General features: G+C 45.0%; 1 protein-coding gene across 2 annotated transcripts in view; it reads left to right on the forward strand.

Moving 5' to 3' along the window:
- Window positions 1–26,447, forward strand: part of plekha7b (pleckstrin homology domain containing, family A member 7b) — a 168,755-nt gene that overhangs the window by 121,867 nt on the left and 20,441 nt on the right. For both annotated transcript variants that reach the window (XM_038995443.1, XM_038995448.1), the window contains 10 exons: window positions 9,481–9,656; window positions 16,632–17,087; window positions 17,662–18,208; window positions 20,001–20,084; window positions 21,906–21,983; window positions 24,359–24,427; window positions 25,458–25,538; window positions 25,658–25,807; window positions 25,978–26,079; window positions 26,202–26,313. In XM_038995443.1, coding sequence (XP_038851371.1) covers window positions 9,481–9,656; window positions 16,632–17,087; window positions 17,662–18,208; window positions 20,001–20,084; window positions 21,906–21,983; window positions 24,359–24,427; window positions 25,458–25,538; window positions 25,658–25,807; window positions 25,978–26,079; window positions 26,202–26,313 — 1,855 coding nt within the window. The remainder of the gene's footprint in view (window positions 1–9,480; window positions 9,657–16,631; window positions 17,088–17,661; window positions 18,209–20,000; window positions 20,085–21,905; window positions 21,984–24,358; window positions 24,428–25,457; window positions 25,539–25,657; window positions 25,808–25,977; window positions 26,080–26,201; window positions 26,314–26,447) is intronic.

Consider the following 26,447-nt stretch of genomic DNA (forward strand, 5'->3'; position numbering starts at 1 on the left):
TCATCACCAGTAGAGCTTTAGGATAGCAGCACTCTGAACCCCCACCACACTCCTCCAAACCCCTCTCCTCTCCACACTCCTCCAAACCCCTCTCCTCTCCACACTCCTCCAAACCCCTCTCCTCTCCACACTCCTCCAAACCCCTCTCCTCTCCACACTCCTCCAAGCCCCTCTCCTCTCCACACTCCTCCAAACCCCTCTCCTCTCCACACTCCTCCAAACCCCTCTCCTCTCCACACTCCTCCAAACCCCTCTCCTCTCCACACTCCTCCAAGCACTTCTCCTCTCCACACTCCTCCAAACCCCTCTCCTCTCCACACTCCTCCAAACCCCTCTCCTCTCCACACTCCTCCAAGCACTTCTCCTCTCCACACTCTTCCAAGCCCCTCTCCTCTCCACACTCCTCCAAACCCCTCTCCTCTCCACACTCCTGCAAGCACCTCTCCTCTGACCACTTCTCCAAACTCCTCCAAGCCCCTCTCCACACTCCTCCAAGCCCCTTATCCTCTCCACACTTCTCCAAGCAACCCTCCACACTCCTCCAAGCCCCTCTCCACACTCCTCCAAGCAACCCTCCACACTCCTCCAAGCCCCTCTCCACACTCCTCCAAGTCCCTATCCTCTCCACACTCCTCCAAGCAACCCTCCACACTCTTCCAAGCCCCTCTCCACAGTCCTCCAAGTCCCTTTCCTCTCCACACTCCTCCAAACCCCTCTCCTCTCCACACTTCTCCAAGCCCCCCTCCACACTCCTCCAAGTCCCTCTCCACCATCCTCCAAGCCCCTATCCTCTCTACACTCCTCCCATCCCCTCTCCTCCAAACCCCTCTCCACACCCTCCAAACCCCTCTCCACACCCTCCAAACCCCTCTCCACACCCTCCAAACCCCTCTCCACACCCTCCAAACCCCTCTCCTCTCCACACTCCTCCAAGCACCTCTCCTCTGACCACTTCTCCAAGCCCCCCTCCACACTCCTACAAATCCCTCTCCTCTCCACAATCCTCCAAACCCCTCTCCTCTCCACACTCCTCCAAACCCCTCTCCTCTCCACACTCCTCCAAGCACTTCTCCTCTCCACACTCCTCCAAACCCCTCTCCTCTCCACACTCCTACAAATCCCTCTCCTCTCCACACTCCTCCAAGCACCTCTCCTCTCCACACTCCTACAAATCCCTCTCCTCTCCACACTCCTCCAAACCCCTCTCCTCTCCACACTCCTCCAAACCCCTCTCCTCTCCACACTCCTCCAAACCCCTCTCCTCTCCACACTCTTCCAAACCCCTCTCCACACCCTCCAAAACCCCTCTCCTCTCCACACTCCTCCAAACCCCTCTCCTCTGACCACTTCTCCAAACTCCTCCAAGCCCCTCTCCACACTCCTCCAAACCCCTCTCCTCTCCACACTCCTCCAAACCCCTCTCCTCTCCACACTCCTCCAAGCACCTCTCCTCTGACCACTTCTCCAAGCCCCTCTCCTCTCCACACTCCTCCAAACCCCTCTCCTCTCCACACTCCTCCAAACCCCTCTCCTCTCCACACTCCTCCAAACCCCTCTCCTCTCCACACTCCTCCAAGCACCTCTCCTCTGACCACTCCTCCAAGCACCTCTCCTCTGACCACTTCTCCAAGCCCCCCTCCACACTCCTACAAATCCCTCTCCACACTCCTCCAAGCCCCTCTCGTCCCATCCCATCTCCTTTCCACACTCCTCCAAGCCCCTCTCCTCCCATCCCATCTCCTCACCACACTCTGCTCCTCTTTCTCTGTGCCTACATGGGAACATCATTATCTCTCTACTCAGTAGGGCTGTGGGGGAATTAACACAAACACTCTGAATTCCTCTGCTGTTTGATTGTATCTGGTCCAGGGATGTTTCCTATTGCAGACATACAGTAGAACATACAGTAGAACATATAGTAGAACATACAGTAGAACATACAGTAGAACATACAGTAGAACATAGGAAACCAGTTTGTTCATGCCTTATTAACTAGTCATGTTGACAAACACGTGGAGTACGTTTACATACACCCTCATTATTCGATATTAAACTGATTATGGCAATAGTCATGTTAACACCTTACTCTGCTTATCTTAATCAGCGTAAGGTCAACATCGAAGTAAGCATACACCTGGTTTTCTGAGCAATCTTTTGAATTATTAGGACGTGCTGTGTTAAGTGTTTATTTAATTGGCGTTCCAGCAGTGTATTTGATCTGCGCGGGCCAGAACCAGAACCAGCACCAGCTGAGCGAGCCTCCCTCTTTAGCTCGAGTGAAGTGAGTTTACAACAACTGATTGTAGGAGTCTTAGAAGTAGTTTACAAACTGTATATGTCCCAACTCAGAATCAAATAGGCTTACCAAAAATAACATGGTTTATTTTGATTGGTGGTTTTCTGCATTTATCAGAGTGCCATCAGGTAGCCTGATTTCAGATGTGTCCATAGAAACAGGATTATTAGGGAAATCCTTCTTCTTGCATTGCATGTAAACATTTTAATCAAACTATTACATTAATCTGACTATCCACAGTAATCACATTATTGTGTGCAGGTAACCACACTCGTTGCTGTATTGTTTCTTGCCTCAGTTGGAAGCAGGGAAAAGGATAGTGGGGGGTAATAGACTATTTTTCACATTTCAGTCAGTGTGTATGACAGACAGAGTAGACAGTAAGAATGGGTTTCTCTGCTGGGTCAGAGTGTTCACAATATCCATCTCCATATCTTTCCCAGTGAGAGCAGAGGACCCTTTATGAAGAACAATTCAGGGTGAATGTTTGATGTGCTAGTTTGACAGCGTTCAATTGCAGTCCTTTCATACTGTATCCGTTGTGCTTGGCTTTTTGTTCCTCCTGGGTATGTGTACTGTGTGTGTGTGTGTGTGTGGTGCAGGCCTGGGTATGTGTACTGTGTGTGTGTGTGTGGGTGGTGCAGGCCTGGGTATGTGTACTGTGTGTGTGTGTGGGTGGTGCAGGCCTGGGTATGTGTACTGTGTGTGTGTGTGTGTGTGTGTGTGTGTGTGTGGGTGGTGCAGGCCTGGGTATGTGTACTGTGTGTGTGTGTGTGTGTGTGGTGCAGGCCTGGGTATTACTCCTGCAGCTCACATTACATACAACGGAATTTGTATGACGATTGTTGCCGGGGGGGAAATTAATTATACATTTAAGCTATTTTCTAGCGTCTTCTCTCGCTCTCGCTCTCTCCCTGCCTCTCTGCCCGGGGAGGGAATGTATTTCACGGTTAGGTGAGAGGTTCCAGCTCTCAATACTGTTCTGCTAATTATCCAGTGCATGTATTTAAGAGGTCTCTGTTCCTCTCAGCTCTCTCTCTCGCTCTGGGTAATCACATATTCCAGACCAGGATCTTTCATTAGACAGGACCCAAGCTGTTCAGTTAACTGTTAACTGTCTCAACAGAACACTTCAACTGCCTATTGGATGAAGGTTAATTCTTGTCTGCTGTTCTTGTCTTGTTGTTTGTCGACTGTCTTGTGTAAGCTGTTTGTTGTTGTGATTTGAGAGATTTGTGGTATCTCAATGTTTTGTGAGAATGCAGTTGGGAAGTCATCAGAGTTAATACAGACAACTACCAGTTAATAACCTATCAAAAACGCATGAGGCACTAAAGATCAGAGTTTCCCATCCTATCCTAGCCTTACCCCCGGTTCTATCAGCCTATGGCCAACTACGTTCTCTTCAGCCATTTGCCCTCTCCAGATTCTTGTGTTGTCGTGTATTGCTCTAATGTTGTGTTTGCTGGTGTATTGGTCTGTATTTTAGTCCGCTTGCTGCTTCCGCTGGTTCTAACAATAGCGTCAATGTTAATCTACACTGAACAAAAATATAAATGCAACATGTAAAGTGTTGGGCCCACGTTTCATGAGATGAAATAAAAGATTCCTGAAATATTCCATATGCACAAAAAGTTTATTTTTCTCAAATGTTTTGCACAAATTTGTTTACATCCCTGGACCCAAACCGGCTGCGCGAGTGCGCCATCGTGGTTAAAATATCAAAACAAACTCTGAACCAATGACATTAATTTGGGAACAGGTCGAAAAGCATTAAACATGTATGGCAATTTAGCTAGTTAGCTTGCACTTGCTAGCTAATTTGTCCTATTTAGCTAGCTTGCTGTTGCTAGCTAATTTGTCCTGGGATATAAACATTGAGTTGTTATTTTACCTGAAATGCACAAGGACCTCTACTCCGACAATTAATCCACAAATAAAACGGCTAACCGAATCGTTTCTAGTCATCTCTCCTCCTTCCAGGCTTTTTCATCTTTGAACTTATATGGTGATCGCATCTAAACTTTCATAGTATTACCACGACAACCGGCAACAAAGTTCCTCTTTCAATCACCCACGTGGTATAACCAATGAGGAGATGGCACGTGGGTACCTGCTTCTATACACCAATGAGGAGATGGGAGAGGCAGGACTGGCGTCGTGTGGGCGAGCTGTTTGCTGATGCCAATGTTTTTGCTGATGCCAACGTTGTTTGGGATGCTCTGGATCGACGTGTACGACAGTGTGCTCCAACTTCGCACAGCCATTCCACAGGCCACAATCAACAGCCTGATCAACACTATGCGAAGGAGATGTGTCGCGTTGCATGAGCCAAATGGTGGTCACACCAGATACTGACTGGTTTTCTGATCCATGCCTCTACCTTTTGTTTAAGGTATCTGTGATGAACAGATGCATATCTGTATTCCCAGTCATGTGAAATCCATAGATTAGGGCCTAATGAATTTATTTAAATTGACAGATTTCCTTATATGAACTGTAACTCAGAAAAATCTTTTGAATTGTTGCACGTTGTGTTTATATTTTTATTCAGTATAATTCACTCTCTTTGAGTTGATGACTAGCCAGCCGAGAACAGCAGAGAGACACTTCTGTTTTCTGGAGCCAGTCAATGACCTTTACCCTCCTGTTCTGTTTGCTCTTCTCACTGTGTTTATCTCTCGTGTGTTCCTATTGGTTGAATGGCCTCCTGTTGTGACTGTGCACTGGTGGAGCGAGTGCCGGTCCCCCCAGGCAGCCGTCCTGAAACACGCTAGCGGGCCCCTCTTGCATGAATACGTGTTTTATTTTCCTTCATCCCTCTCAGAGGACCGTCACCTAGCTTCTTCATCCGTGCTCATAGTCTACTTTTCATTTACCAAACCAAAAAGAATGCACATTTAGATTATGATTTTTCTGCATCAATCACGGATGGATGGACAATGCCAGTGTTTCTCCAAATATTCAGGTTGGCTAATTTCACTGAACGTTTGCCTTTGAAGCCAACCTTGGTTCTTGATGTAACTGTGTGTCAAATCTGTTGGACGACATAAAGTTCATATGGAACCACCCATCAGTTAAAGCCTGATACACATCGGTTGTTGTGAGGGTTTAGACCCTGTAGCACTGGTATTTGGGCCCCGCCTCCTCCATATCATATCAGTCATCAGGACACTGTCATCACCATGTGAACCGTGGGATAGCTGGGTCTCACTGGGCTGGGCCATCCTCTTCTCATCCTCCTCCCATCCATCCCTTTTCCACACTCCTCTCCAGTTTCACTGCCTTTCTTTCTGTTGGCCTCATCATCATCATCGCATTCAACAAACATTCAGTCTATCTAGCCACATCTAGCTATAGCAGGCTGTATTTAAATGTTTCTGTTGTATTGTACAACCAGGCCATATCATTTAGTGCCATGGAACTGGCTCATTTGATTAATATGTTTTGTTTTGTAATGTATAGGACATTTACAGTATTAGGCAGATTGCCTTCTCGTCTTGTGTACCAGAGACATGGAATAGTCTACAATTTATGCCTCATCTAGATATGTTAGTGCCACTGAATGATGTAAACATTTTGATGGGATACTCTGTTACAGAGGAGTGTAAATGTTTTATTTAGGCTGGATCATGTTGTTGAATTGTATTATTATATTGTTATGTTTTAATTCCGTAATGTATTGATTGTTGCTGCCTTCTTGGCCAGGTCTCCCTTGAAAAAGAGACTCTGGGTCTCAATGGGCTTTTCCTGGTTAAATCAAGGTTAAATAAAAATGAATAAACATTTCGGGAAAAAAAAAATGTTGATTGGTTTTTATTCGACTCATTCTTAAAGTCAAAGATCAGCCTGTAGATAAATCACCCAGGTTCATTACCCAATGAAAGCTTAAGACCAGACTAGAGGTCGACCGATTAATCGGAATGGCGGATTAATTAGGGCCGATTTCAAGTTTTCATAACAATCGGAAATCGGTATTTTTGGACACCGATTTTTATTTTTTATCCTTTATTTAACTAGGCAAGTCAGTTAAGAACACATTCTTATTTTCAATGACGGCCTAGGAACAGTGGGTTAACTGCCTTGTTAAGGGGCAGAACGACAGATTTTTACCTTGTCAGCTCGGGGATTCAATCTTGCAACCTTACAGTTAACTAGTCCAACGCTCTAACCACCTGCCTCACGAATAGCCTGCCTGTTACGCGAATGCAGTAAGAAGCCAAGGTAATAATCATAATCACTAGTTATAACTACACATGGTTGATGATATTACTAGTTTATCTAGCGTGTCCTGCGTTGCATATAATCGATGCGGTGCGCATTCGCGAAAAAGGACTGTCGTTGCTCCAACGTGTACCTAACCATAAACATCAATGCCTTTCTTAAAATCAATACACAGAAGTATATATTTTTAAACCTGCATATTTAGCTAAAAGAAATCCAGGTTAGCAGGCAATATTAACCAGGTGAAATTGTGTCACTTCTCTAGCATTCATTGCACGCAGAGTATATGGGTATATGCAAAAGTTTGGGCCGCCTGGCTCGTTGCGAACTAATTTGCCAGAAATTTACGTAATTATGACATAACATTGAAGGTTGTGCAATGTAACCGGAATATTTAGACTTATGGATGCCACCCGTTAGATAAAATACGGAACGGTTCCATATTTCACTGAAAGAATAAACGTTTCGTTTTCGAGATGATAGTTTCCGGATTCGACCATATTAATGACCTAAGGCTCGTATTTCTGTGTGTTATTATGTTATAATTAAGTCTATGATTTGATACAGCAGTCTGACTGAGCGATGGTATGCACCAGCAGGCTCGTAAGCATTCATTCAAACAGCACTTTCGTGCGTGTTGCCAGCAGCTCGTCGCTGTGCTTGAAGCATTGCGCTGTTTATGACTTCAAGCCTATCAACTCCTGAGATTAGGCTGGTTAACCGATGTGAAATGGCTAGCTAGTTAGCGGGGTGCGCGCTAATAGCGTTTCAAACGTCACTCGCTCTGAGACTTGGAGTAGTTGTTCCCCTTGCTCTGCATGAGTAACGCTGCTTCGAGGGTGGCTGTTGTCGATGTGTTCCTGGTTCGAGCCCAGGTAGGTGCGAGGAGAGGGACGGAAGCTATACTGTTACACTGGCAATACTAAAGTGCCTATAAGAACATCCAATAGTCAAAGGTATATGAAATACAAATGGTATAGAGAGAAATAGTCCTATAATTCCTATTATAACTACAACCTAAAACTTCTTACCTGGGAATATTGAAGACTCATGTTAAAAGGAACCACCAGCTTTCATATGTTCTCATGTTCTGAGCAAGGAACTTAAACGTTAGCTTTCTTACATGGCACATATTGCACTTTTACTTTCTTCTCCAACACTTTGTTTTTGCATTATTTAAACCAAATTGAACATGTTTCATTATTTATTTGAGGCTAAATTGATTTTATTGATGTATTATATTAAGTTCAAATAAGTGTTAATTCAGTATTGTTGTAATTGTCATTATTACAAATACCGATTAATCGGCCGATTTTTTAAATGTATCGGCTTTTTTGGTCCTCCAATAATCGGTATCGGTATCGGCGTTGAAAAATTATAATCGGTTGACCTCTAGACCAGACCCACCTAATGTTATGTCAAGGGAGCCTTAAAATAGAGCCTTCAAGTCTTCCATGCTAAAGAGGGGAGAGAGCTGGGTAATAGCAGAGTTTCCTCCATTTATACTCACCTTAAAATCACACTCTTTTTGTGAAAGAGGAACTGTGGAAAGTAAGTAACTGTTCCGACACGAAACATCCCCACATTGTTGATGTGTGTGGTAGACTGCAGAGCTGGTGAGTATGGATGTGGACCCTATGTCATGGGTCTGGGTCTGGCCTGTCCATTCAGCACTTTTCTCTGGGGGATTCAGTTGGGATCACGCTGGCACTATGCTGCTGGATAATACAGGACTCTGCAATCAAAACAGGCTTTGTTAACCCCACAGCCAAGTAAGATCACTACAGCTGGTCACAAGTCACAGTACAATACTAAACAGAAACACGACATGATGGTGGATGCGCGTGTTGTACACTAAAGAGAGGTTTTCAGTGATTTAGAATGGATTGCTGTTTGTTTGTAAATGGAGGATGGGTTCCTGATAGACATAGGGTGAATTCCAAATGGCATCCTAATTCCTATATGGTGTACTACTTTTGACAAGGGCCCATAGGGCTCTGGATGCATTCATTCTGAGACTGCAAGGCTGTACCCAGACTTAGAGTTATTATACATCAGGATAGATGGAAGGATATTGTAACAGATAGTACAGGAATGTGCTACTTTGAAGAGTTGTGTAATAGGTACAGGCAAAATGATGGTCTGGAACTATGCATGGACCAGCAGGCTGGGCACTACTGGGTGATACAGGTTGTATTGGAATGGGAAAGGCAGTAGAGTGGTTTGGAGAGCAGAAAGCTGTATAAAGGTTTTCGTTGTGCTGGAGGACTGGGCAGTGTAGTAGTTTGGGGTGGAACTGTGTTGGGAAAATGCTGATCTGTGTTGTAATTGGACAGTAAGTTGTCAGTGGCAGCGTTGGCCCCCTATCAGGGCCGGATGGGGGAGATTAGCCTTGTGGTGGGGCGTTGGGATGGGCAGATTTACAGTAGGGGCCAGAAAGGAGGGCAAGCCCATTACACTATACTGTAGAGACGGATCTACTCTAGCCTGTAGCAGCCAGGGACCAGGGTAAGTCTAATTATGAGGTTTCTCTTTGTGTGTGTGTGTGTGTGTGTGTGTGTGTGTGTGTGTGTGTGTGTGTGTGTGTGTGTGTGTGTGTGTGTGTGTGTGTGTGTGTGTGTGTGTGTGTGTGTGTGTGTGTGTGTGTGTGTGTGTGTGTGTTGTGCTTGTCTCAGTGTGTGTTTTTGTACTGTGTATGTCTCTCGTGTGCATATAGGTGAGAGGTTGTGCTTTGTAACAATGCGATAGCTAGGCAAACTGGGTACGCTATGTTGAGTTACTGTAAGTTTGTGTGAAATTAGTTTGTGCCCAAGGGTATTAATGAGGAATTTGCTAAAATGCTAACTTGCTCTCTCTGAGTCTTCATTTGCAGAACGTACCCATTGACCCCTCAACCCCTCCATCCCCTCTTTCCCATCATTTGTTTTGGTTCTGATGTGTCTTTTCTCTTCTCTCCACAGGCGAGCCACACAGGAATGCGCTCCTACATTTACAATAAGAACTCTGTGATTGGCTCGCAGGCAGAGCACGGTGGGATGAGGACGTACTTCTTCAGTGCCGACACGCAGGAGGACATGAATGGTTGGATCCGAGCCATGAACCAGGCTGCTCTCATGCAGAGTCAAGGCATGAAGAGGTTAGTCCCTCCCTCCCGCCCTGCAGGCCATCCCTAGTTGTCCCCATTATTCCCCTCTGCAGTGTCCCCAATAGTCTCCTCTGCAGTGTCCCCAATAGTCTCCTCTTTAGTTTTCCCAATAGTCTCCTCTGTAGTTATCCCCAATAGTCTCCTCTGCAGTGTCCCCAATAGTCTCCTCTTTAGTTTTCCCAATAGTCTCCTCTGTAGTTATCCCCAATAGTCTCCTCTGTAGTTATCCCCAATAGTCTCCTCTGTAGTGTCCCCAATAGTCTCCTCTGTAGTGTCCCAAATAGTCTCCTCTGTAGTTATCCCCAATAGTCTCCTCTGTAGTGTCCCCAATAGTCTCCTCTGTAGTTATCCCCAATAGTCTCCTCTGTAGTGTCCCAAATAGTCTCCTCTGTAGTGTCCCCAATAGGCTCCTCTGTAGTTATCCCCAATAGTCTCCTCTGTAGTGTCCCCAATAGTCTCCTCTGTAGTGTCCCAAATAGTCTCCTCTGTAGTTTTCCCAATAGTCTCCTCTGTAGTTATCCCCAATAGTCTCCTCTGTAGTTTTCGCAATAGTCTCCTCTGTAGTTATCCCCAATAGTCTCCTCTTTAGTTTTCCCAATAGTCTCCTCTGTAGTTATCCCCAATAGTCTCCTCTTTAGTTTTCCCAATAGTCTCCTCTGCAGTTATCCCCAGTTGTCTCCTCTGTAGTTATCCCCAATAGTCTCCTCTGTAGTTATCCCCAATAGTCTCCTCTGTAGTGTCCCCAATAGTCTCCTCTTTAGTTTTCCCAATAGTCTCCTCTGTAGTGTCCCAAATAGTCTCCTCTTTAGTTTTCCCAATAGTCTCCTCTGTAGTGTCCCAAATAGTCTCATCTGTAGTTATCCCCAATAGTCTCCTCTGTAGTGTCCCCAATAGTCTCCTCTGTAGTGTCCCCAATAGTCTCCTCTTTAGTGTCCCCAATAGTCTCCTCTTTAGTTATCCCCAGTTGTCTCCTCTGTAGTGTCCCCAATAGTCTCCTCTGTAGTTATCCCCAATAGTCTCCTCTGTAGTGTCCCCAATAGTCTCCTCTTTAGTTATCCCCAGTTGTCTCCTCTGTAGTGTCCCCAATAGTCTCCTCTGTAGTTTTCCCAATAGTCTCCTCTGTAGTTATCCCCAAATAGTCTCCTCTGTAGTTATCCCCAATAGTCTCCTCTTTAGTTTTCCCAATAGTCTCCTCTGTAGTGTCCCCAATAGTCTCCTCTGTAGTGTCCCCAATAGTCTCCTCTTTAGTTTTCCCAATAGTCTCCTCTTTAGTGTCCCAAATAGTCTCCTCTTTAGTTTTCCCAATAGTCTCCTCTGTAGTGTCCCAAATAGTCTCCTCTGTAGTTATCCCCAATAGTCTCCTCTGTAGTTATCCCCAATAGTCTCCTCTGTAGTGTCCCCAATAGTCTCCTCTTTAGTTATCCCCAATAGTCTCCTCTGTAGTGTCCCCAATAGTCTCCTCTGTAGTTATCCCCAATAGTCTCCTCTGTAGTGTCCCCAATAGTCTCCTCTTTAGTTATCCCCAGTTGTCTCCTCTGTAGTGTCCCCAATAGTCTCCTCTGTAGTTATCCTCAATAGTCTCCTCTGTAGTGTCCCCAATAGTCTCCTCTGTAGTTATTCCCAATAGTCTCCTCTGTAGTGTCCCCAATAGTCTCCTCTTGTAGTTATCCCCAATAGTCTCCTCTGTAGTCATCCCCAATAGTCTCCTCTTTAGTGTCCCCAATAGTCTCCTCTTTAGTTTTCCAAATAGTCTCCTCTGTAGTCATCCCCAATAGTCTCCTCTGTAGTGTCCCCAATAGTCTCCTCTTTAGTTTTCCAAATAGTCTCCTCTGTAGTTATCCCCAATAGTCTCCTCTTTAGTTATCCCCAGTTGTCTCCTCTGTAGTGTCCCCAATAGTCTCCTCTGTAGTTATCCCCAATAGTCTCCTCTGTAGTTATCCCCAATAGTCTCCTCTGTAGTGTCCCAAATAGTCTCCTCTGTAGTTATCCCCAATAGTCTCCTCTGTAGTGTCCCCAATAGTCTCCTCTGTAGTTATCCCCAATAGTCTCCTCTGTAGTTATCCCCAATAGGCTCCTCTTTAGTTTTCCCAATAGTCTCCTCTGTAGTGTCCCCAATAGTCTCCTCTGTAGTGTCCCCAATAGTCTCCTCTGTAGTGTCCCAAATAGTCTCCTCTGTAGTTATCCCCAATAGTCTCCTCTGTAGTTATCCTCAATAGTCTCCTCTGTAGTTATCCCCAATAGTCTCCTCTTTAGTTTTCCCAATAGTCTCCTCTGTAGTTAACCCCAATAGTCTCCTCTGTAGTGTCCCAAATAGGCTCCTCTTTAGTTTTCCCAATAGTCTCCTCTGTAGTGTCCCCAATAGTCTCCTCTGTAGTGTCCCCAATAGTCTCCTCTGTAGTGTCCCAAATAGTCTCCTCTGTAGTTATCCCCAATAGTCTCCTCTGTAGTTATCCTCAATAGTCTCCTCTGTAGTTATCCCCAATAGTCTCCTCTTTAGTTTTCCCAATAGTCTCCTCTGTAGTTAACCCCAATAGTCTCCTCTGTAGTGTCCCAAAGAGTCTCATCTGTAGTGTCCCAAATAGTCTCCTCTGTAGTTATCACCAATAGTCTCCTTTGTAGTGTCCCCAATAGTCTCCTCTTTAGTTATCCCAATAGTCTCCTCTGTAGTGTCCCAAATAGTCTCCTCTGTAGTTATCCCCAATAGTCTCCTCTGTAGTTATCCCCAACAGTCTCCTCTGTAGTGTCCCCAATAGTCTCCTCTTTAGTTATCCCCAATAGTCTCCTATGTAGTGTTCCCAATAGTCTCATCTGTAGTGTCCCCAATAGTCTCCTCTGTAGTGTCCCCAATAGTCCCCTCTAGTTATCCCCAATAATCCCCTCTGTAGTGTCCCAAATAGTCTCTTCTGTAGTTATTCCCAATAGTCTCCTCTGTAGTGTCCCAAATAGTCTCCTCTGTAGTGTCCTCAATAGTCTCCTCTGTAGTGTCCCAAATAGTCTCCTCTGTAGTGTCCCAAATAGTCTCCCCTGTAGTGTCCCCAATAGTCTCTGCTGTAGTGTCCCAAATAGTCTGTAGTTATCCCCAATAATCCCCAGTAAACCCAATGACTCCTAGTCCAAACAGGGATCCACCAGTATCTCTCCCAGTAAACCTCTGCCTCCCTCTCTCTTCCTTCCCAGCACCAAAGCAAAGCACATTTTTCCCAGTCTGATCTTGATCATGTGCCTGTAGAAACATTAGCAAAGTGCCTAACTGTTGGGGTTGTAGGTGGGAGGGTACCTGGCCTGGCCTGGCCTGGCTTGGCCTGGTTTGGCATGGTTTTGGCATGGCATGGTTTAGCTTGGCCTGCTTGACTGGGACTCAGTGAGCAGTCATCCATGGCAGGACAGGCGTAGCACTGCTCTGATAGTGTCTCCTCTCCTGTGCTGTGGGATGGATGGGATGTGAGTTCTGCAGCTGGCTGCTGTATGGATGAGTGCTCCATCCTGCTCCTGCTGCCAGCTGAGCATGGGCCAGTCACAGGGCACAGACAAGGTTCCTCCCTCTACTCCATCACAGGACACAAACACAATCTGCGTCCCAAATGGCACCCTATTCCCTATATAGTGCACTACTGATTAGATCCCCATGGGCCCTGGTCAAAAGTAGTGCAGTATATAGGGAATAAAGAATAGCTGTTTCAATTAAAAGGAGAAAAAGTTATGGTTTGGCCAAACTGGTTACGGTTTGGTTAGATGAATGACACAGCTTGTGGTGTAGGAGAAATGAAGTGTACAGTACACATACATGATGTGACTGATCTGGACTGGCATTCTACAGCTGAGAGGGAAGGTTGGATCTGATGTTTTGTGAAACAATACCATCTAGTGGCCAACGCTGCTCGGTGCTCATTAGCAGCTCCAAGGGAAGCTATTTCTCCTGAAAATCATTGTCTGAATCTACTGCTAGTGCTACATTATAATGTTATCAGGATGTCAGCATTATCATGTAGACAGATTAGACAGCAAGCTAGAACTTGGAATTCCAGTAGAACATTAGCTAACACTCGTTTACAGTACCAGTCAAAAGTTTGGACACACCTACTCATTCAATGGTTTTTCTTTACATCAAAACTATGAAATAACACATATGGAATCATGTGGTAACCAAAACGTGTTTAAAAAATCAAAATATATTTTAGATTTTAGATTCTTCTAAGTAGCCACCCTTTGAGCTGATGACAGCTTTACACACTCTTGGCATGCTCTCAACCAGCTTCACCTGGAATGCTTTTCCAACAGTCTTGAAGGAGTTCCCACATATGCTGAGCACTTGTTGGCTGCTTTTCCTTCACTCTGCGGTCCAACTCATCCCAAACCATCTCAATTGGGTTGAGGTCGGTCATTTGATGCAGCACTCCATCACTCTCCTTCTTGGTAAAATAGCCCTTACACAGTCTGGAGGTGTGTTTTGAGTCATTGTCCTGTTGATGATAGTCACACTATGCGCAAACCAGATGGGATGGCGTGTCGCCGCAGAATGCTGTGGTAGCCATGCTGGTTAAGTGTGCCTTGAATTCTAAATAAATCACAGACAGTGTCCCCAGCAAAGCACCCCCACACCATCACACCTCCTCCATGCTTCACGGTGGGAACTACACATCTGTTCACCTACTCCGTGTCTCAGGAAGACCTGGTGGTTGGAACCAAAAATCTAAAATTTGGACTCATCAGACCAAAGGACAGATTTCCACTGGTCTAATGGCCATTGCTCGTGTTTCTTGGCCCAAGCAAGTCTCTTCTTCTTATTGGTGTCCTTTAGTGGTGGTTTCTTTGCAGCAATTCGACCACAAAGGCCTGATTCACACAGTCTCCTCTGAACAGTTGATGTTGAGATGTGTCTGTTACTTGAACTCTGTGAAGCATTTATTTGGGCTGCAATTTCAGAATTTCTGACTTTTTCCGGATTGACTGACCTTCATGTCTTAAAGTAATGATGGACTGTCGTTTCTCTTTGCTTATTTGAGCTGTTCTTGCCATAATATGCACTTGGTATTTTACTAATAGGGCTATATTCTGTATACAACCCCTACCTTGTCACAAGACAACTGATTGGCTCAAACGCATTAAGTAGGAAAGAAATTCCACAAATTCACTTTTAACAAGACACACCTGTTAATTGAAATGCATTCCAGGTGACTATCTCATGAAGCTGGTTGAGAGAATGCCAAAGGTGGCTACTTTGAAGAATCTCAAATTTGATTTGTTCAACACTTTTTTGGTTACTTCATGATTCCATATGTGTTATTTCATAGTTTTGATGTCTTCACTATTATTCTACAATGTAGAAAATAGTAAAAATAAAGAAAAAGCCTTGAATGAGTAGGTGTGTCCAAACTTTTGACTGGTACTGTATGTCTGAATATGCTCTGAACTTTGAAACTGAGTTAAAAACTGTCCATTGAGGACCTGCCCTGTCAATATTTGTAATCTAAAAAATGTGTGATTTGTTAGACGTGTATAGTGTTGGTCTGGGAATCAGATCATTTATATCTCAGATGAATGACTCCCTGCAGAGGGAGAGAGTCTCATACATTCATCTGTGGGACAAATTAATGATCACTAGAGCTATTACACAGAGTCATTGATGAAGAGGCTACCCCGAGCTATTTGTTTAAAGACAAAATGGCTGTCATTTTGACTCTCAAGGGGAACCCAGCCTGCCTCCGATTCAAAGAGCCTCACTTAGTTACACTCCCCTCTCCATGAAAATATGTGGGTGTTAAAAACATATTGAAAACCCCTCCCTATAGTCTCCCTTCCCTCTTTGGAGGAACTCAGTAATGAATAAAGGACATTTGAATGCTTTCACTAGTATCACTCAAGTGGGAAATAACATTGAGAGTCAGAGTCAACTCAGGTTAATGGAGGTGTCCATGTTGCCGTTTTATCCACAGCCTAATAACTCCAAATCTCCTGTTTCAAGTGTACAGCTGTACTTTATCATGATGTCGTCTACTGTATTAATATCTGAGCAAAAAGGAGGAAAGAATAGCATTAATATTTTGTTTTAAGACACAGAACGTAAGTATTTAATGCATTACTATAGGTCACTAAGTCCTTGACTAACATTCAGGGGATATATACTGAACAAAAATGTCAACGCAGCATGTAAAGTATTGGTCCCATGTTTCATGAGCTGAAATAAAAGATCCCAGAAATGTTCCATATGTACAAAAAGCTTATTTCTCTCAAATTTGTTCACATCCCTGTTAGTGAGCATTTCTGCTTTGCCAAGATAATCCATCCACCTGACAGGTGTGGCATATCAAGAAGCTGATTAAACAGCATGATCATTACACAGGTGCACCTTGTGCTGTGGACAATAAAAGGCCACTCTAAAATGTGCAGTTTTGTCACACAACACAATGCCACAGATGTCTCAAGTTTTGAGGGAACGTGCAATTGGCATGCTGACTGCAGGAATGTCCACCAAAGCTGTTGCCAGAGAATTTAATGTTAATTTCTCTACCAACGTCGTTTGAGAGAATTTGCCACCCGGCCAGCTGAAGAAACTGAGGTGTATTTCTGTCTTTAATTAATAAAGCCCTTTTGTGGGGAAAAACATTCTGATTGGCTCCCCAGTGGGTGGGCCTGGTTCCCAATTGGTGGCTGCGCCCCTTCCCAGTGATGTGAAATCCATAGAAAATGTATTAATTAACTAATTTCAATTGACTGATTTCATTATATGAACTGTAACTCAGTAAAATTGTTGAAATTGTTGCATGTTGCTTTTATATTTTTGTTCAGTATATTAGCTTGTCACTAACCATGTCACACTGAGCTGGTTAATCATGTCAGTTGTTTCTAATGTCCAGGGGTTGGTGTGATAGAAATGCCAGGTTTGGCCGTTGTCTTTAGCCTAGGTAACTGTAAAGTGCCTCTGTTCCGGTATCCCTGTTGACCTCTATCGCCTCTCACCCCTCACAGAGAGGCAGTCACAGAGAGACCAGAAATGTCAGTGCAGCAGGCAGTACCACAGACCAACCACGTTAACAACAACAACACCAGTAAGAGCCCCTCCCAGTCGCGTTCAGGGAGCCTCCAGAGGCCCGAGAGAGAGGAGCCTCCGGAGGGGGAGATCCGACTGAGCCAGGGGGACGAGGAGAGGTACGTGTTGGAGGCTCCTAGAAAGCTCAGCCATCCAGCCACGGAGGTAGAGGTAGAGGTGGACAGGCTCTCCCCAGACACTCTCCCTGGCCCCTCACACCCCAGGAATGGCCAGGCCCACACAGTCCTCGCCACGCTGCCCCCTGAGCAGAATGGGAACGTCGTGTATAAGAGGGGCTTTGTCCCACGGACAGCCACAGAGAAGCAGGTGCAGAGGAAGACTGCTCTGGCTCAGGTGGAGCACTGGGTCAAAGTACAGAAGGGAGATCCCAAGAGGTCAGTCAGAAGACCTACATTACTCATCTAATCTAATCTTTACTCTTATCCTGAGCATAATCTTAACTTTATCCTTAGCTTCAGTGATGATAACCCTAACCATCACAGGAGGTTGGTGGCACCTTAATTAGGGAGAACAGGCTCGCTGTAACAGTTGGAGCGGAATAGATGGAATGGTATCAAATACATCAAGCACATGATTTCTATGTGTTTGATGCCATTCCCTTTTTTCCATTCCGGACATTATTATGAGCCGTTCTCCCCTTAGCAGCCTGCTGTGCTAACTATAGCCTCAACCCATGCCCCAATATCAACCATTCAGTTGACATACTGTATTATAACAAACTATTTATAAATGTCTCCCACTGGTGGCGATTGTGAATGTCTCAGCTCTGAACTGCTTTTTCACTGTAACCGTTTGTTGGAATAACGTGGTCATGTCTGAATGGCTGTTGATACTTTTTACTTAAATGCACTTTAGTTTCAACTCAGTATTGATGCTCAATTATGTACCTGGTGAAATAAGTAGACTGCACAGTTCGTAAAAGGCTCTATCCCTCTTTCCTAACCTTAGCAACACATCTACTACTGAGTACGCCCTCCCCCTCCCTCGGCGGACCCCTCCCCTGCAGCCTAAGGCCGTGGTAGTAGAGGCCTACCAGACATTGCCAAAGACCCCCAGACTCCCGTCTGGCGGGAGCTCCCCTTCGGCGCCCCGCAATCTGCCCAGCGACTACAAATACGCCCACGACCGGCTCAGCCACTTCCGCATGTCCACCGATGAGCGCATGGCCACCAAGGAGGGCATGGTATGGCAGCTGTATGAGTGGCAGCAGCGCCAGCAGTTCCGCCACGGCAGCCCCACGGCACCCATCTACACCGGGCCAGAGTTCCTGGACACGGCCTCCTTCAGGCTCACTGTGGAGATGCCTCGCTCCATCTCTGTGCCCCCTTCCCCCTGTGAAGTCCCCCCATCTGTCCCCACCTTCAAACCACTGTCCCCCCACAGGCCACACACCCCCTCAGACAGGGTGACGGTCAGGCCGCTGGATGAGGTGCCACCTGGGGAGTCCCCCACCGGCTCCAGTTCTCCTAGACGGGTGTTTTCTCAGCTCTCTAAGGTAGGACTCTGACCCACTGGGGTTTAAAGGGTTATTAAAGAGGCTGGTTTACCAGTCTGGAACTGTCACAAGACTAAATGTTTTACAGCTAAGGAACGTTCATCTTTCATAAAAGGGTTTCATTCTCACAGTTACTGAGGCCATTTTGTTTGTAGTGAATTTCCAATTCATCTCTGTCTTAGAGGAATAATAATTTTGACACATTAACCGTTAGAGAAAGGGCCAACCATGGGAAGATGAGCATGAGAAGTAGCCCTGCTGTAATTTCCCGGCATCTTCACTTTGATGCCGGTCACAAGCTCCGAAGGATTCACACAGTCCACACCCAGGCCCTCTACACAGGTGGTAGGGTGTGTGTGTGAGTGGGAGCCTCCCCATCGCCCATTCCTCCCATCTCCCAGCACGGCCCAGCCCAGTTTCCGGGCTCAGACACCCACCAGCCTGTGTGGCCGTGTGTGTGTGAGTGGGAGCCTCCCCATCGCCCATTCCTCCCGGCCCGGGCCAGTATCCAGGCTCAGACACACACCAGCCTGTGTGGCCGTGTGTGTGCGAGTGTGTGACCCCCTGTGACAAGGCGATGTCCTACGCCATCCGCACCCTGTGCTGTCTCCCTGCCGGCTCCCACACCCCCCACATGTGAGGCTGTCTCTACAAGGCTGCACCACACCAGCCTCCACGCAGCCCTTATCGCAATCCCACTGTCCTCACGCCAAGTAAACAGAATGTCCCAGCCTCTGTTTCCTCATCATTCACCCATAACGCCAAGTCACTAATTATGTGTCTCAAATAGAACACTGCCGCTCCGCTCGCTCACAGAATAATCATAAACACTCAAAGAGGAAAAGTATTTTTTTAATGAGCCACAGTGTGTGTGTGAGACCATCCAAGAAAGCAATGGTTTATGGGTACTACATTTAGTCTGCAGATAAACTTTGTTTTGGTGGATCCAGCATCTTTTAGACTGGTGATGTCTTTTTGGCTTGAGTGTGTATTTCAGGGCTGTGTTCCATGTACCTCTATGGAATATCACACGAGTGTGTGTGTCTCTCTGTGTGTGTGTGTGTGTGTGTGTGTGTGTGTGTGTGTGTGTGTGTGTGTGTGTGTGTGTGTGTGTGTGTGTGTGTGTGTGTGTGTGTGTGTGTGTGTTATTAGCGGCTAATTCAATTTGCCCAGGGCCTCTCAGCACCCTGTAAACATCTCCACTGTATCTCAACCATCAGCAACGGTCTCGTTCTTCTGATCTTACATTTAAATGAAAAACCTATTATACAGCAAAAAAAGATTGGCTTGGGAATCTCTGAGGGAATGGCTCACAGTGCTTCTCTCGCTGGTAGCAAACAAATGTTATTTTAAGAAGGCAGGTTGGGGATAATTTATGTGTAGTTAATTAAATCTCTTGTTGTTTGTGTCCTTTTAAGGTTCTGTGAAGGGCCTAGCCAAGGAATTCTGTGTGTTAAGCAAAAATGTCAAACCTTCCAAACCCTGTAGCAACTTAAACTGGGGGCACACTTTATTTCAAATAAGAGGAGGAAGGATGGAAATAAATACATGGATAGAAGAAAAAATATGCTGTGTGCACAAATTAGTTTGTTAAGTTGCAGGCATTCCCTTTAAGTTTGGGGTGCTACATATCAGAATGCCCAGTAGCGGGGACAGAAAGCCAGGAACAATCTGAACCACATTGCAGGGATATTCATCCTTGTAAATGTTCATTTATGATTTGCCATTCTGTTTGATCTGTGAAATGGGATATGTAGCCTAATAACTTGTTGATGTCTTTGTTTTCCCACAGACTAGTCAGCTGGAGAGACGGTCAATGCCAGCCATGGGCTACATCACACACACAGTCAGCGCACCAAGCTTGCATGGGAAAACGGTACAGCTTCTGTCTTGTTCATTTATCTTCATCACACACCCAGTTTAAACTATTCTCTGCTTTATATTAGGACTATTAAAGATTAATGCTGAAGGGAACGTCAATGTAATACATTTCAGTCAGAAAGCAGCACCATTTTCAGCTGGTGGATTCAGTGCTGTTCTGCTCTGAAGGGCCTTGTGTTGGTGACGGGGAGAGAGGAGCAGGTATTGTGGTAGGATGCTTAGGCCCACAGCTCTCTGGGGCCTGAAGAGCTGAGCCCTCACTGCTGCCGCCCTGGTGGCCAGGTGTTGAAGTGCTCTCTCTCTGTCCCTCCCTCTCTTCCTCTCCCTGGCCTGGGCCTGACCCTACTGCAGCCGGAGGAGCTGACCCTGCTGCTCATTCAGCTCAGGAGTCACCAGGCCAAGATGGCTGGTGTCCACGGCGAAGCCCTCCACCACCTACATCACAACGGCCTCCTAGGCCCCAGCCTGCAGGTCAGGCCCCCTCGTATCCTCCCCCCTGCAGCCGCCCTGCCCTGCAGCCCCACTCCAATGAATTGTGGATCCCCAGCCCCCAGCCAAATCCCCATCACCCGCAATCTGTGTCTCTGCTAGTGTTTTGGTCCCAGCTCCATCATTCATTGGACTGTGTGGTGTGTTGGTCGCGTCTGTTGTACTAGTGGCTTAGGTGTTCCCCTGTTAGCATGGACTGTCTGCAGCTATAGATACACCAGCCTGTGTTGTGTTTGAATGGACGGCCTCACTCATCTGTCGGCATAATGTAGCACTCTGTTGAGCGTTACAGAGACGTGTTTCATTTGATTTGTTAAAAAACAAACATGATGTTGCTCCCAAGCTTCATATCAAGCATGTTGCTTGTTGACTATGCACCGTGCCTGTCTTCACATACATATACTGTAGCCTTATCTTCTGTTGTTTGAGGTCTTTGCAAACCTGGATAACTACAATGAGACATTTTGGGGGGACTTTTCTTTCACATTTCCCCTCTAAGTCCTGGTTGTGTTGAACTGTGTGTATCTGTAAAGTGACCCTGGGTATACAGGCTGGCTCAGGAGTGTGTCTCCCTAGAGCGGGGGTAGGCAACTAGATTCAGCCACGGGACGATTTTTGTTGGAGCAAATGGAACCTAATTATAATAATTTGTACACTGAAAATTTTATTGTATTTGAAGTAATACCTTGATTACACCGAGTCATGATCACATATGTCTCTTTTTTTATTTGTGGGAATACTTGGGAACAGATTTCCTAAATTAAACTGAATTCCTGGGGATTTTACAGTCTCTTTTTTGACCAAATAAATAAAAAAATAAAAAAAGAAGATGCCTGTTGCCGACCCCTGCCCTAGAAAAGCCAGTCCAAACACAGTGCTCTGTTCTCAGACCTACACACCACAGTGAAGCTGTAAAGGTGCTCAATGACAACCATGCTCAGTCTCTCTCCATCAACGCTTATGTTCTCTTCATCCTCATGTGGAGATTTGGTGGCGAACTGAATTACAAGCAGTATACTGCCCTATGAAATGCTTAAGCTATTTGTGTAAGCATCCCTAAACTATTTAGATAGCAGCCCTACACTACAATCTAGTTTGGTGTAAATTCTCCTAATATAACCGAATCAATCTGCCTGATTTTCTGTCCTATTTTGCCTCACAAATATTCATTTGACTGTGGTGATATGATCTCTCCAATGAGAATGAAGTAGAGATATAGAGTTGTGCTGTAACAGCACCTGACTAGTCTTCCTATACTATAGTCTCCTAGCATCCTTTGCAGCTTTCCGTCTTGTGATCTGTCTCTCCACTCCTCATTGTCTGTCAGGCAGATGATACTTACATGCAACTGAAGAAGGACCTGGATTATCTCGATCTGAAGGTGGGCCCCAAGAGAAAAGATCACGTAAATGATGATTTATCTCTCTTCCTCCTCTCTCCTCTGTAGCCTGCATCCTGCTCTTCCTTCCATTGTCTACAGTGTCAGTCTCTTCCTCATTCACACACCTCCTTCTGCTGCTCTCTCCTCTTCTTTCTGACCTCGTTCCTCAGGGCTGTGTGGTTTAGGTTGATGTTGGAATTTAAACTGTCTTCTGTGTGTTTTAACCACTGTTGTTTTTGTTACTAATGCTCTGTATACTGAGAATAATGCTATGCTGCATTCATCTGTGTCTTTACTATCAATTCAGCAAAGAAAACAACTTGAGTGCAATATGATCTCATACATAAAATGATATGATTATTGGCTACAGTATAAATTATAAAATGTTCTATATTGTGTCAAAGCTAGCTATCCTTGCAATTGGATAAAAGTACATTGGGAATAGTACATATTCACCCTGAAAACATGGGGCCAAAATATCATACCTCCACTGATGGGAACTGAAGTTTCAAGCAGCACAGTACTACATGTCAAAAACTACATTTTGCATCATGTAAATTTCACTTCCCATCAAGCAGTGCTGCTGAAAGTGACCTACAATGGGCGCGTTCGACATTGCAGCCGACATTAAAGGCGAGTCGAGACTGACTGATCTACAAATCACCTTGCATCCTAAATAACTACACAATATTATTTGTAGATCAGTCAGTCAGTCACAATTTACCCATGATACATCACGGATTTGATGCTCTCGAACCCAGGAAAATATCTTGCTGCTGTGCGGCTTCATAGAATTCAGAGAATTCAGAGTGGCTATTTGAAGAATCTCAAATATAAAATAGATTATGACTTGTTTAACACTTTTTTGGTTATTACATGATTCTTTATGTGTTATTTCATAGTTTTGATGTCTTCACTATTATTCTACAATGTAGAAAATAGTAAAAATAAAGAAAAACCATTGAATGTGTAGGTGTTCTAAAACTTTTGACTGGTAGTGTAAGCCTAATGCCAGCTTAAGCAGAATGACCTTATGTGTTGTAATGATTCTACATTCTGCTATCAGCAATTCTCTTCCATTAACAACAGTACAAAGCATCTGATCCTCCTGAAGTGATTTGTATGTACAACACCACAAACCTTAACTAACCTTCTGTTTCTTGGAGTGGGGAGTTATATTATTGATGTGTACATTCTGATGTAACACCCCTCTATTTCCTATTTTAAAACAGATCAAAAGTATTGACCCGTTGATCGTTATGGTACACAATGTGTTAGAAAACACCCCTCCAGGTTTTGGGTCCAGTTGGAATGTAAGGATGGTGTGCATACAAAGAGTGAGACCATTCCACTGCTTCTCCTAATAGAATGTGTGTAATGCACTCCTCACCTGCCCGTGTTTGCTGTGATGAGTGGCCATGTTAGAAGAGAGACCCACCTGTGACTGTAGTGCATAGCTTGGCCTGCTGGGTACTGTAGTCCATCATGGTGATGCTGTGTCAGTGTGTGCTGACTGACTGATGTGGACTCTGTCTCTGCTCTCTGTGAGAGGGAGTCCCATTGCATGCTGTTGAACCCTGGATTGCACTTTGTTTCACAGCCTTTCTTTTCCTTTTGTTTGTCTAGTAAGCACTAAAGAGACGACCCAAGGGTGCTCTTTGAGACACGTCAATACTGATTATCATTGAACACTTGTATTAGAATCAGAGCTATAAGGTCAACTAAATAATGTGTGCTTTGGTTATAATTGTAAACACACCTACATCTCTATGCTCTTTGAAATGTATCAACAGAAATCATTAGCTCTGTTTGGGCATTAAGTCAATTGAAATCTCTTAGCGAAAGACACTGAAATATATCTACAGTTTATATCAATTCTAACTGGGCCAGTTCACTGACATCTCTGAGATATGTCTTTGGCCAAGTCTGATTTATCACTGTAACAGAGAGGATCTGAAGGAGGTGCCATATTTCCTGCTAGTTCCTCCCTTTCTCTTGGTTCATAAAGAGGACACGGTCGTTAACTAAACTCACTGACACACTGCCAGGAAAGAGCAGCTTTGTGGTTCTCCGTTGTGGCCTCTCTTAAATGCACAGATGCTGTTTTTGACCATAAATATATTTGCACAGCTTTTAAAGCAGTCATATTGCATTGGCTTGTGCATACTACTACCCACGTCTTTTTTGTTGAATAATTTTTGCATAACTGTTCTACATTGTGGTTTCTGCAATCCCAATGTCCTTAGCAAGGTCTCATGCTGTTGCTTGATAATTGCTGTAATGTTGTTGTTCAGTGTTATCTATTGAATGTTGGTTTTAATATTTAAGATAGTTGAACTTTATTTTGCAACTATTACTGGGAGAAGTAAGGTTGTATTTGTGCCTTTTGGGCATTGCAGGTTACAGGGCGTGAAACTCTAAAAGACAGACCATCGAGACCTGTTAAGATAGCAGAGAGCGATGTTGATGTAAGTATACCGGCCCCCACCCCCCCTAACCAAACCTTGTCTGATAAACACCCAGTTTATCCATCTCTCTCCTTTTCTTCAACGTCTATCGTTTTTCACATCTACAACCCACTACAGAGACAGTGAACTGAGGATTTGAGAAGTTGGTGTTCTGTAGTTGTGGTAAACAGAGGTAGGGAGGGAGGGAACGGAGCAGAGCGAAGATGCAGCACTGTGGGGACAGACAGCTTCACTGTTAAAGCCTGAGAGTATCGCCGAGGGATTTTATTTCCAGCTCTCAATTTAAAGGGAAAAATACATGTAATGGGATTTTAGACGTAGAGCTCTTAAATTTTTCAGTTTGATTTCTGTAATCCTGACTTTTTAATTCTTTGTTTGCTCAGAATGGAGGTAAATAAACTGGATGTCTTGGCTTTTCATCATTAGCATTGTTCCAGTTTAACAATTTATAAGAATTTGCTGGTGAATTTGTTTGAACAATGAATATTTCATGCAATTAAAACAACAATATACGGCTGTGAAATAAAAAAACAGCTTAATTATTAATTGAACAGAATGATAAATAGAACTCAAGAATAAACACTCAGTGTGTGAGAAAGATGGTAAGCTAGGCAGTCTTATTTTGTTTTCAGAAACATATAACCCATTTCTGCGGGGAAACAAATATGCCAGTCTCAATAAGCACTGTTCTCTTGAAAAGTGAATTTCAAAATATGGATTTTTGATTATGATTACTTATAATGGGCATTACCATTCTCCACAAGCAGACAGTATAAAGCTTTATTTCTTTATTTTCACACAGAGAAGATGAAAATATGTCCTCAGGGCATTTCAAAGAGATGGGTCTTATTGACATATTTCCAGACAGAGCAGACTACAGTAGACTATCAATTCATTCTGCTGGGCACTGTGGTTTGAATGGTGTTTACCAGAAGCTGCTGGGCAGAGGGCCCCTGTTCTAGTCATAGACCTAGTCTTAGACCTTATCAATCTCTGTTCTCTGGGCTGCCTGCTGCTGTTCCCTGTGCAGGTGAAGTTAAGTCGACTGTGTGAACAAGACAAGATCCTTCAGGAGATGGAAACAACGATACGCACGCTCAAGGAAGACAAGGTATTGGGTTTTCTGTGTTTGTTTGTGTGTGTGTGCCTGGGTATGTATACGTGTGTATTAGCTTCCCCGTATGGTCTCGTCGTGAATACCCCACGCCCTCGTGGTGTCCTGTCCTACAGGACAAGTTGGAGTCCGTGCTGGACGTGTCCCACCAGCAGATGGAGCAGTACCGGGACCAGCCGGCCCACCAGGAGAAGATATCCTACCAGCAGAGACTACTGCAGGAGGACGTGGTGCACATCAGAGCTGAGATCTCTCAGGTGTCCACGGTAAGACCTGCTCTGTCTGACCTAACACAGCCTGGCTCACTGGTTTGGACATAACCCCATTGACTGACCACACAACCTCCCTCTCTGTCTTTCTTACTCTCTATCTTGCTCCCTCTCTTACTCTCTCTCTATTACTCTCTCTTTCTCTATGTCTCTCTTGCTCCATGCAGGAGATGGAGAATGCGTGGAACGAGTACAGCAGCCTGGAGAGAGATGTAGACTGGTTGAGGACAGCTCTGGAGGGCCAGATGAACCGCAGTGGTCTCTCTCAGGTCAGGATCGCACCACAACCACACCACTGCAAACACATACTCTCGTACAGATTCCCAGAGGGATGGGAGCAACGTCTGTAGTGTTTGTGTTCATGGTTGTGTGTGTGTTTGTCTATGAGCAGAAGGAGAAGTCCCAGATCAAGAGGGAGTTGTGGAGGGTTGAAGACGTAATAGCAGGCCTCAGCTCCAGCAAAGCCAACTACCAAGTCACCATCTCCTCTGTGACCAACCCAGGTGAGAGGAGTGCTGTGGCTCTGCCTCCGCTTGCCTCTACTAACACACACTGGAGGTCAGGACGAGGTAGAGAGAGAAATGGACGCTACTTGTCATGTGCTTATATATTTACAGGGGACAAAATGGATGAGTTG

This window comes from Salvelinus namaycush, chromosome 1 (genome assembly GCF_016432855.1).
Source record: "Salvelinus namaycush isolate Seneca chromosome 1, SaNama_1.0, whole genome shotgun sequence".
Taxonomy (NCBI): domain Eukaryota; kingdom Metazoa; phylum Chordata; class Actinopteri; order Salmoniformes; family Salmonidae; genus Salvelinus; species Salvelinus namaycush.